Genomic DNA, 13,018 nt, shown 5'->3' on the forward strand with positions numbered 1-13,018 from the left:
CGTCAGAGGTGAGAGAATGTGCCGACTGGCACTAAACACTCTCTCAGAAGGAACATTTTCAAGTCACTCATGAGGATATTCATGCTTCTGTGAGGATATTCAGTATTCACGATTATGCTGATGATGGATAATTCACAACGAGAACATTTTCTTGAGTGGTTTTTAATGGCAATAACATATCAAATCTAATATCCTCCAATCCCTATCCTTGTACCTCACCTGAAAAAAATCATACCATTACCTGCTCAAAAGACCACAATGGAAATTAGCTCTCGAGCTTAATTGTGTTTTATGTACAAATATATGTGAGCTTGTAGCTCTGCTATTTTCACCAGATGTTTGCCCCAGAAATGGGACGTTAAGGTTCAGGTGGTTAATCTCCACCTCGTGTGGATGACACCAGGATTAGATGATGAGGCTGAAATATGTGTCTGATTACTACTAACTATTCTGAGCTTTAAGCACTGACCTCAAGTTGTCTTTCCGGTCAGTCAAATAACACACATACAGTCAATAGCATCCGGAACCAAGCACAGTATTTGTATTTGTCGTCATTTTGACAAGTCTCTTTGCATATCTCTTGGACAGATTGTACATGAGTTGGATTGTATCTCACAACTGCTAGTTTACCACATAATATTTACTGCTATTTGCACCATGTATACTCACTGTAGTCTGGCCATTCTTCTGCTGTATATTCTGTATATCTGGTTCCTGATGTATTCATTCATCAATTCATATTCTGTATAATATACTATATTCTCTACATTTTCCTCTGGCTGCCTCAGTAACCAATATAAGATGCAAGTCCACATTCTAAATTGTCTGTGTACTGCACAGTATATTGGTGCAGTTTTTTTTTTGCACAACCGATAAGGTTTCTACACTTTACACACTTGACATTTTAGCGTACTTATTACTGCTAATATTATATTGGTAAATATGATTTGTTTTCATTGGTCAGAGGTGAACTTCCCTTCAGCTGATTTGAACAGGTGTAGTTTCTCTGGAGATCTGTCTCCGTGGCTTTAAATCTGAACCTTCGGTCATCTCGGCCATCTTTCATTTCCCATATCATCCTTATATAGTCTATTCTACTTCCTTCCCCTCTTCCTATTCAGCACACCTCTCCTTTCTCTCTTAACCCTGCTTCATACACTGTCCTGCGACAGAGCATAAATTAGGCTTTGTTATGAGATACACTCTGAATGGTGTACAAATGAACCCCATTCTCATGAAAGCAATGATGTGATACAGCACTAGGTAGAGAAAGATAAAGCAGCCCAAATGGTGCCATGTGTTTGACCACAAGTAACCACTAGGGGGCAGTACAGACCCCACATTTGGTCATTTATATTTTTACAGGCTACACACATACAGTACTTTCTTCTCTAGACATAGCTTTTGGCTTAAACTAACAGTGATGTCACAGACACACAATCACAGACACACAATCACGCACACACGCCCACACCCACACCCACACCCACACACACACACACACACACGCATGCACATGCATGCACAGTGTGTTTTGTGCGTGCGCGTTGGACTTTATATCACATAGACTACAGTGGATACTATTTATAGTAAGTTGTGATTTTATGCAACAAGTTGAAAACCTTGAACTACCTCCAAACAAGCGAGGCCTCAGAAGCAGGGATAAGACGTGTCCCAAACGGCAGGGCAGGAGTTTCATGAAGGTCATGAAGGCCATCATAGCTGTCGTTGCCCCTCAGTTTGGCTCTTCTCCCTCTCACCTCCCTCCTTCTCTGCCTTGCTCCCTCTCTCCAGTCAGAGAATGGTCCTAGCGCTGTGTATTCCATCCAGTTCAGCAGCAAGCTAGGAAAGTGTTCAGACAGGTCAATAAATCACTCACACACACACACACACACACACACACACACACACACACACACACACACACAGACAGACAGACAGACAGACAGACAGACAGACAGACAGACAGACAGACAGACAGACAGACAGACAGACAGACAGACAGACAGACAGACAGACAGACAGACAGACAGACAGACAGACAGACAGACAGACACACACACACACACACACACACACACACACACACACACACACACACACACACACACACACACACACACACACACACACACACACACACACACACATCGTCTCTGTCAGGTGGAAACCTCAAATGTCCAAAACTGTTACTTTTCAAGATTCAAATAAAAAAATAGCAGACCTACAAGCTCAAGATCATACTACTGTTTTTGAATTTGAATCCTGAAAGGTAACAGTTTTTTTGTACATATGTGGTTTCCAACCAACAGAGACGATTCAATACTTTTGAGCCTAAATAATACTTTGCTGTCACACAGAGAGAATCTATTATTTTCGGCGAGCAAAGTGTATAAATGAGTCTTCAGACGGGCGGTGTGTGAACAGTGGTCATGTAGGCTAAAGGTCTTCAGGTACAAAGTTTCAGCTACACAAGAAACACACAGCTGTTCATTTAACTTGAATCCATTTGGTTACATTTGAACACTCTCACAGAGTTAAATGAACGCTCAGGATTTTACTGTGCCCTCGGCTATGAATACACACACACAGTGGCTTCTATTGAACAGTCACAGTGAAAATTATCCTATATAATGTATATACGATATAACATCAAGGTCCCTCGGTGTGAATTAAGTGCAAGTGTGTGTCTGCGTGCACGTGGGCGTGAGCGTTCAGGTTGGACAGTGTTTGCTGATAAGAGTCAAAGTCTTTAGCATAATGGAGCCGTGCTCCTACATAGCCTTACATCCCCCCTGTCTCTGCCTTTAATCCAAACTAATGTATTGATTTCTGAGGCAGGAGAGGAGACCAAACGGCAGAGCAAACATTTACTCTGTTTTTACTGTGTGTGTGTGTGTGTGTGTGTGTGTGTGTGTGTGTGTGTGTGTGTGTGTGTGTGTGTGTGTGCGTGCTTGCGCGCCCTCCTGTCCTCCCTGTATTTGTTCATCTCTGTGTCATCATGTGGTCTTGATGATCCCCACCAATAGATTGAACCGCTGCTCTGTTTAGTCAGTCTAGTTCTTACTCAGCTGTCAATCACAGGAGTCCATTTTGCCTCTGAAACACAGTAGATCTGAGACGCTAAACCAGGCTAAACCTACACTGAAACACGTGAGTACCTCTGTCTATGTCTGTGTTGGAGACACATTACGATGGTGAAAAGATCAGCCATAGAACCAGAGTGCATGGGAGATGGGAGATGTCTCGTCTTAAAGGGATAGTTCACCCCCATAATGACTTTTTTCTATCGATTAGTCACCCCATGGAGACTTGAATTCATGGATATTTTTGGCAATAATGTGATGACCAGTGGACCGGTAGGCAGCGGTTCCGGTAGGAGATACCAAGGAGACTCTTTGTGTCTCCTACCGGAACCGGTAGGAACCTGCTGGTCACAAAAAAATATCCATGAATTCAAGTCTCCATGGGGTGACTAAATCGATAGAAAAATGAACTATCCCTTTAAACCCTCTATACTTAGTAAACTGGACCTGAGTTGGCTTTGTACTTGGACTGCTTTTTTCCCCATATACAGTAAATCTCTCGCCAGAAATAGACGATCTACAAGCTTGTTGTAGATCTGCTATTTTTAGGTTCCCCCCAGAATGGACGCAGGGTCCGCTCATAATTCCGACATCCCATCATTCCGACCGTTAGGTTAGTGCGAGGTTAGGGTTATAGGGATAGGGTTAGATATAATGGGGCCAGTCTGACCAACGGGACTCACCAATGGATGCTGGGGTTCAAGTGGTTAATCCTATAGCTTCTCTGTTGTTCGAACGAACAATTGGTCCCATTGTTTATGAACCAAGAGTCAGCTGGAACAGCTCACGAGGCAGGCTGTCAGGCTGAAGGAAACAATCAAAGCAGAGACATCACAGTTAACTTGATCAAACCGTCATTATCAGCCTTATGTATAATACCAACATCAAGAATACTGTAGGTTAGCTCAATAGCATAGAGCTGGATACTAAACAAAGGAATTACAATACATTGCAACTGCGGATGAGTGAGTGGAGCTCCATACTCGCCCTACCAGGATTACTGACTCTGTTCTGACTGCATTATACGGTATAATGTATTCAGTCCTGATACGGGGAAACATGCTGTCATTGAACTTGTCCATTATGACATGATCAGCCTTGCATTTGGTACTTCCATGTGTCTGTACCAGCAGCCCAGAGCAGCCAGGAGCATTTTTGGACAATGAGGCGTGGAGCGGGCCTGTGTGTGTTGGGACTCCTGTATCTCCATGGCTGGGTCCTGGGACAGGTATGGAGAAACAAAACAAAACAAGCCTGTCTCTCTTATATCTAGTATGGACTAAGTTCACTATGCCAGGGGTTCTCAACCTTTTCAGGCAGCGACCCCACAAAATAATCATAATTTGAACTGGGGAACCAAGAGTTGTGGCATTATAATTTAGTTGACTGAGTTCCCACAGATAAATATTGTGAAAAAAGCAGATCTACAAGCTCACAACGCCTCGCGTTGCGAGGCGTTTTGAGCTTGTATATCTGCTGTTTTCACAATTTCTGCCTCTTTCTTATATTATTTGACATTTGGTTTTCGATGTATTTATTTTTTGTTTTAAAACAAGTCTTAAAAGTCCTTAAATTGTCATCTGGGGACCCCCCCAGGGGGTCGCGACCCACAGGTTGAGAACCACCGGACATTTACCTTTGAGTCACTTATTTAAAAATGTATTGAGTTGACCCCCGACAAGCCTTATTTGACCCCACAGTGGTATACAGTGACTATCATGTCAGTAATGCAGGGCTTTATCTGTCTTTTTTCAATGGATAGTCTATATTTCCCTTTGCGTATGTGTCCTGATTCTCCTCTTCTGTTTGGGTAATGGTTCTCATGGGGAGAAGGATGCCGAGGTCCCACCGGGGGAGCTGGTGTTCTGTGATGACCCTGCAGTAGGAATGGCAGTGAGCGACGCTCTGACAACATTCAACAAGCAGTTACAATCTGGCAACAAGCTGGCACCCTACCAGATACTGTCTGCTACCAAGGTAAACAAGACACACACAAACACACATGAACAGAAACAAAAACATGTTAACGGAGAAAAGACAAATAAACAAGGAGATTTGCATTAGGAATAAGGGGATATTAGATACTCATAAGTAGATACTTTGTCCTCAAGTGCACTGTGCGCATGTGTGCGAGTGTGTGCGTGTGTGCGTGTGTGTGTGTGTGTGTGTGTGTGTGTGTGTGTGTGTGTGTGTGTGTGTGCGCAGTGGTAGAAAGTAACTAAGTACATGTACTCAAGTATTTGTATTTGGAGTATTTTGGAGTATTTTACATTTTCGATTTCGACTTTTACTTCTACTCCACTACATCTCAGAGGCAAATATTGTACCTTTAGTCCATTACAATCATGTGACAATTTGAGTTACTAGTTACTGGGTTGAGAACTACTGGCACTAGTACAAAACATGCTTTAACCTCTTCAGCCCTATATCAACTTAGGCTATTTGACAATAGCCGATCTACAAGCTCACAACGCGTGTTGTGAGCTTTTACACATTTTAAAACTTATGAAATGGTACTTTAAGTATGTTTTGATGCCAATATTGTACTATTTCCACCACTGTGTGTGTGTGTGTGTGTGTGTGTGTGTGTGTGTGCGCACACGCGCGTGCGTGCGTGTGTGCGTGTCTCTCATCTTTCTCACTCTCTCCTCCCTCCTTCCCTCACTCTTGCTCCCTCCCTCCTTCCCTCACTCTTTCTCCCTCTCTCCTCCCTCCTTCTCTCACTCTTTCTCCCTCTCTCTACTCCCTCCTTCTCTCACTCTTTCTCCCTCTCTCTCCTCCCTCCTTCTCTCACTCTTTCTCCCTCTCTCCAGTCAGAGAATGGTTCCAGCTCTGTGTATTCCATCCAGTTCAGCAGCAGGAGAAGTGACTGTCCAGTAAAGGAGGACAAGCCCTGGTCAGAGTGTGACTATCTGCCTAGCGGCCCCAAGGTACTGCTCATAATGATAATAATAACACTACTACTAATAATAATATGCATCTAGTTACCTAGCTCAGTGGTTCTCTAACTTTTTCATGTCAAGGACCCCCAAAATGATATGTATAGCGCGGCACTCGGTGCCGCGCTATGAGCTTGTATATCTGCTATTTTTGAATAGCCAAAATATAAAAGGTTAAAATTATTCTGATGCTATATTTACACATTTGCTGGGTACCCCCTGGAACCCCCTCAAGTACCCCTGGGGGTCCCCGGACCCCACTTTGAGAACCAAGGACCTAGCTAATAGCTATCTAAGTCTCTGACTGTCCTCTGCTCTCCACTAGCCCTGTCGCAATTATTACATAATCGTCTAATCGCAATTATTTGAGATAATTAATTATTTTTGCATAATCGTCATAACCATTTTCATGTTGAAAAAGTTTCACACATTTTGAAATATTAAATGCTATTTCTGCTTTTTTTATATTTTGTGACGCGTTGTAAGCTTGTAGGCTTGTAGATCAGCTTGTAGATCAGCTATTTCTGCTATTTGTATAAGTATATATGTATATATATGTATAAAATGATTAAATATGTCAATAACGTCTTTCGGGTCTGAGTTATTTGTCATATCTGCCCTGTGGAATGTTTGATTACGAAGCCTAAAAGGCTTCATATGTTCCAAGTGTTCAACGCCAAACACACAATTAAATTGTTAATCGCAATTATTTGACTGACAATTAATCATCAACTTAAATTTGCTATCGTGACAGCCCTACTGCTCTCTTATGCATTGTTCAAACAGGAGCCCAGGCAATGCAGTGCCATAGTGTACGTGACAGGGGCCGACATAGAGACCAAAGGGGTGGAGTGCAAGCTAGGTAAGTGTTCAGACAGGTCAATACATCTGTGGTTCCCTAGCTACCTTTTTTTCCAGCTTGCTCGAAGAGCGTGCTGGTCAACTAACACATTGGTTCTCAAAGTGGGGTCCGGGGACCCCCAGGGGTCCTTGAGGTAGTTCCAGGGGGTCCCCAGCTAAATGAAAGTTAGGAACCAAATGGACCCTTATGGGTCTGTAACTCTGAGAGTTAAATTAACATTGATTTTACAATATAAATTGGGGTCCCAGAGATAGAAATGCCATTAAATGGGGGTCCGTAGCCTAATGCATGTCAAACTGGGGGTCCTTGAAATTAAAATGGTTGAGAATCACTGCTAGAGCTGTAATAAGTGTCAGTTTGGGGGTCCTTGACATGAAAAAGTTTGACAACCACTGCTTTAAGCCAATGGGGAGTACTTCCCATACTCTGAACGGCGGTCATTCTCCCATGCTATGGCATCATAACCCTACTAGACACGCCTGCCGTCGGTTCTCTGTGTTTCCTTAATCTAAATACATTTTAGACAGAACAGAGCACATAGAAAGCAGCTCAAACTGCGTGTTTCGGTCTACTGTACAGTACACACACACACACACACACACACACACACACACACACACACACACACACACACACACACACACACACACACACACACACACACACACACACACACACACACACACACACACACACACACACACACTCTTTTGTTGTCTTCTTGACTTTTGACACAGGAGTCCAATAGTTGAATTACTTCACTGATATTTATACTACGTATTAAATACAAAATTGTCCTTTACCCTTAATTGCAATTAATTATTTCAGTGGACTTAAAGGGATGGTTCTACCGGTGCCTACCGGTCAAATTATTGGCCCCGCCCCCATAAAATCAAACCCTGTTTGTTCGGAGTCTGACCACATCCTGTTTGTTTACTTGTGTCAATACCGTGACTCATGGGAATGCAAAGCGTGTAGAAAAGTGTTTAAACATATATTTCTCTTTAAGAAAACAGTGACTCATTGACAAAAAAGTACAGTGGTGGGCGAAGGGGCATTGGATTGTGTCATATTACCAACACTATCACAACATGAACTCATCCAACCTTCAAAGGCTGTTTTATTACAGACTCTATTTAATGCTCACTTGATGTCCAAGTAATGGGCTGAGGACAATTCTCCTACCGGATAATACCGCCAGGAGAAGGCGTGCTCTACTCAGGGGGAGTCTTGAAGAATAGTCTCTTGTAATTTCTCAGCGTTTCAAAACGCTGAGGAAGGCCGACGTGCCGAAACGTGTCCGTTTCTCTTAGATAGACTGCTGCTGCTGTGAATCTAATCTAAGAAAATAAATTAAGATATTAACTGAAGAGAGTGCGGATAATCCTTTCATTGTAAGTAATGGGCCGAACATGGACGGTGTTGTCTGTCCCGTTTTCAAAAAAGGTTTAGGTTTAGGGTTAACAGTTCAAATGATATTAACAGAGTGTGCATGTGTTTGGCTTTTGCTGAGGAAGGTCAGGAGGTTTCTTTTTGGAAGAGTGCATGGTGTTGAAATACTATATTTAGCTAAACTTTAAAATATAGGGGGAAAATACAAATATTAAATGTATTAAATGAATGATTTTGTTTGTGTGTGTGTGTGTGTGTGTGTGTGTGTGTGTGTGTGTGTGTGTGTGTGTGTGTGTGTGTGTGTGTGTGTGTGTGTGTGTGTGTGTGTGTGTGTGTGTATGCCCCTATGCGTGCACGCATTATGTTTAAACAAATATTCTAACACAAGAGACAAAATAAAAATATCCTGTACTGTATATTTGTTCGCTTATCCCAAGCATTCTACAAAAGCAAATAAGCTTGTATTCAAAAAACCTCTAAGTGACCCAGACACCCCCTGTCGAAGCAGCTTTTGAACAACTACGGTTCAACAACGGTTGTGACCAAAGACCCTTTAGAGCTAAGTAGCTAACTAATGTTCTCCTTCTTCTTCTCACTATCTCTTCCTCTCCCCATTCAACCTTTCCACTCCCTCCAGATCATGTCATAATCCCAAAACGTTCTAGCTGTCTCGGCTGTCCCACAGAGATCCATGTGGAGTCTGAGGACCTCAAAGTTCCTCTATCTGTCTCCATCTCAAAGTACAACTCTATTTCCGATTCCACGCACCTGTTCATGCTCAACGAACTGGCCTTCGCCACGAGACAGGTAAGGACTGGGAGAGAGAGAGAGGCCAGAAGGGAAAGAAAAGGATAAGAGGAGGATGAAGAAGGAAAAGGAAATAGTTGATACAGGGAAATAATAATCCTAACCCTAAGGAATAATAATATTGACAAAAACAAGTGGGGCCGGTAGTAGCAGTGTGCCGTTAGTACCAAAGAGGTGGTACAGAGACGGCTAGTTTGAAGGCAGTAAGCGTTGATGTATCGGCGATGCAATGATGTGTTGACACACGGCAATGTTAACTAACAACAAATGTGGGTCTAATGAAAAGGGACAACCCACCACTGGCTTGTATTGTATTTCATATCACTATTTTATTTTGGGGTTTGTGCAGCCTATGTAGTACTCCAAATAAAGCTGAAGAGGGACGTAATTGTATAATATCATGAGTCTAACTTGCATAATTATTGTCAGTTGAATATTGCTGGCACACCAACATCAGGACCCATGGTGACCGTTTCAGCACACTATCTGGGCATTGATGGGAGATTTCTATATCAATGGTTTCTCAAACCTTAAAATTTCAAGGTCTCTCCTTAACTCTGACAGTGTACAAATGGAACCAAATGGACCCGTTAGGGTCCATTTGGTTCCATTTGTACACTGTCAGAGTTACAGACCTGTAAGGGTCAATTTAGACCCCCCCTAAAGGAACCCAGAGAGTCCATAGAATCCACTTTGAGATCCACTTTCTTTACATTCTCTCTACCTGCCTGTGTGTCTCTGTCCTTTCAGGTGGTGGCTGGTTTCAGGTACAAGCTGACCTTCGATATGAGGAAGAGCACATGTCCCAAGTCTGAACACAAAGACGTTAATGAACTCTGTGTCCCCAATAAAGATGATGTGGTAAGCCTGAGCAAAAAAAATAAACAACACACACCTCTCGCACTTCGTTCATTTGACACTTATAGTTAGGCATGTAACAATTCACTCAACTCACGATATGATTCGAATCACGATACTAGGTTCACGATACGATTTTTCACGATTTTTTAAACACAAAATTATTTTCCAGACAAATGACAGAAAAATCTTTTTTTGTTATTTCTCGTATTTTGCAAGAGATTATTTTCTTCTCTTTTTATTTTCTATTTTTTACAATACTGTGTTTTCTCTTATCCTCTTTTCAATACAGTAGCGAATGACTGAAAACTATTTCATACATTTTTGTTAAATCGATTAAAATTGTCACCAGTTTGAATCGACTTTAATCTATTTAAGTTAAATCGTTATATGCCTACTTATAGTACAATGGTTCTGTGATGTGTGCGTGTGCGTGTGTGTGTGTAGGAGCTGGCTAACTGTAATTCCACAGTGGACGTAGCGCCATGGAGACATGAGGTTCCAGAGGCCAACATAGAGTGCGGACCAGGCCCAATCCTTGACTTTGTAAGACCCGCTTCACACAAAATCTCACACAAATGCCAATGTTTCATTTGGGAAACTATGCCAGGTTGTAGTTGTATAGAGATTAGGCTTTTTCCCTAGTTATAAAATAGCTACAAATCAAAAATGCTGTATAGATTAGACAGATTACAAAACCAGCTGAACACTTACCAACAGACATTGTTTTAAAAAAAATGATAAAGGCTTTTGAAGTGTTAATTAAACTTGAGTGTTATTTAAATTCTTAAAGTGAAGAAACTGTCATTTATCAAGACTCTTGGAGTCACAGAAGACTAATCCAGGCCAGGGAATCAAACACATCTTTTGAATGAACTACTGTACTGGGATGTAAATCTAGCATTGGACTGACAACCCTAACCCCCGTGATCAAATCCCGCTACCGGCACTCTTTTTCCGACAAACGCAGACACATTTCTTTGCCGATAAAGTATAGTTTTGGACCACGACGGAGGCGCGCCGTCTCAAGCGAACTTGAGCCACGAGAGGCACCGCCAAGCGAGCTAAAGTGAGTGGGTCGCTGTGCCGAACGCTGCGAAGTTCGCTTGAGCCGACTCAGCGGCGTCCGAGTTATGTACCGATTGGCACAGAATCATTAATCATGTTTTGGGGAGAGCGTTTGCCCCAAATGCCACTCAAAGTGACTACTGGCCAATCACAGCACGTCTTTTCCGGGACTTGTCAGAATCTAGTTGTATAAAACTATCATGTGTCCGAGCGCCATGTCGGTCTAACATTTCCACAAGTAATGTTTCTCATTTCCTGCTCTTAGCAAACCTTTTCCAGGCGCCGTCCCCCGGGCTGGTCTCCCCTCAGGAACGTCGTCGACTTCGCCGAAGTCCCCTCTGATGCCGACCCAACGAAAGCCTCTCCTTCCCTCCCCTCCGCCCCTGCTCCTTCTGTCAAGGAGTCCTCTGAGGAGGACGCGGCCTCAGACGCAGCCCCCAAGCCCACCGGAGCTGCAGATGTCCCCGATACCCCGTTCCACTGCCCCTCCAAGCCCTGGAAAGTCTTCAGCCCGGTGCAGCCCAGCGCAGCAGCTACTACGGCCGCGGAGCCAGCCCCCACTGTACAAGGGGCCTTCAGTGATCTGGACCTGCTGGGATAGAGCAATGTGGTGGTGGTTGTTCTTTATAGGGAACCCCACCTTATTTTCTATATACGTATATATTTTTTCGTCAAAACCACAGAATTTCCAGGCCGATCTACTAAACAAGATGTACACCCCTTTTTCAAATTTGTCATTTTAAGATTTCTTTGGCGATTAAAAAATAGCAGATCTACAAGCTCATAGCAGATCTGCTATTTAAAAAAAACATTGTGAAAAATGTGTCCAAATCTTTGAATATCTATTTTTTAAAGCGAACATTTGTAAAATATTTTGTTCCAGGGACCTCCAGACCAGAGGCAAAGATTTGAGTTGCAATGTTCGCTTAAAAAATACATATATTCAAAGATTTGCACAAAATGTTAAAGATTTTTCGAAAATAGCAGGTCTACAAGCTCGTAGATAATAGCATGCTAGTGTAGCATATTCCATTTTAGATAGTGAGAACTGTACGGATGTGACAATAATTCACAGAAGCTTCACACAAAATTACAATTATGATATTTTAGGTACTAACATCGTTTGTTACTAAAAACCCAAATAGCAACATTTTCCAGGAAAACAATTGATCCAACCTTTGACATGCAACAGATAATAATACCCAGACAACCATACTCCTAGAGCCCTGTTTGATTTAAACTGAAATAAACAAATATATGTACATACATTACATTGTTTTGTTTCCTTTAGATATGTTCCTGGTTGGCTAAACTTTTTTATATATACACATGTGTCAAAGAAGGCTAGAAATCAGATGTTCCTGCTTCTGAGATCAAGCTAATGATTAATGAAGAGCTGTGGGATGTGATCAAGTCAACATGTGCAGAATTGTTTCATTGTCGTTTTTTTGTTAAACAGAGCTCTCTTGCACAAAATGACCCACAAATAGCTGCACAAAGAGCAAACCATTACAATTATGAGTGAGAAATTCATTGGTCTAATCTTGTCTTTGTCAGTGGTGGAAAAAGTAGAAATACTCCGTTACAAGTAAAAGTCCGGAATTCAAAATTGACTTGAGTAAAAGTACAAAAGTATTGGAGAGTATGCAGAGCTGAAGTGGTTAATGTATGTTTAGTAATAATAATCAAAATCTACAAAGTCACTATAAAGTTTTCAAAAGAAAAAGTACAATATTTGGATCCGAGATGTAGTGGAGTAGAAGTATAAGTATTGGAAAAACTTAAGTACAGTATTAAGTAAATGTACTTAGTTACTTTCCACCACTGGTCTTTGTTTCCTCCACTAACACCCAGGCTAAATCCATTATCTATTTGACACAAAGGAGTTAACAGCTCATTACATTATTGTAAAATGTGTCCCGTCGTTTCAACATTGCGGTAGTAAATAAAATGATTTTCAGACTGTGGGCCGTGTGTTTGTCTGAGGCATGGGGGCACAGGGTCAG

General features: G+C 42.1%; 1 protein-coding gene across 1 annotated transcript; it reads left to right on the forward strand.

Annotated features, from left to right (window-relative positions):
• Positions 1-4,213: 4,213 nt before the first annotated feature.
• Positions 4,214-11,613, forward strand: kng1 (kininogen 1; the record flags this gene model as incomplete). The annotated part of the gene is made up of 8 exons (XM_084066133.1): positions 4,214-4,314; positions 4,920-5,063; positions 5,900-6,016; positions 6,812-6,887; positions 8,917-9,086; positions 9,837-9,947; positions 10,392-10,490; positions 11,278-11,613. The coding sequence occupies exons 1-8, from the start codon at positions 4,249-4,251 to the stop codon at positions 11,611-11,613; spliced, it is 1,119 nt and encodes a 372-aa protein (XP_083922259.1). The 5' UTR covers positions 4,214-4,248.
• Positions 11,614-13,018: the final 1,405 nt, after the last annotated feature.

This window comes from Gymnoscopelus microlampas, assembly GCF_963454915.1.
Source record: "Gymnoscopelus microlampas genome assembly, chromosome: 9".
Taxonomy (NCBI): Eukaryota; Metazoa; Chordata; class Actinopteri; order Myctophiformes; family Myctophidae; genus Gymnoscopelus; species Gymnoscopelus microlampas.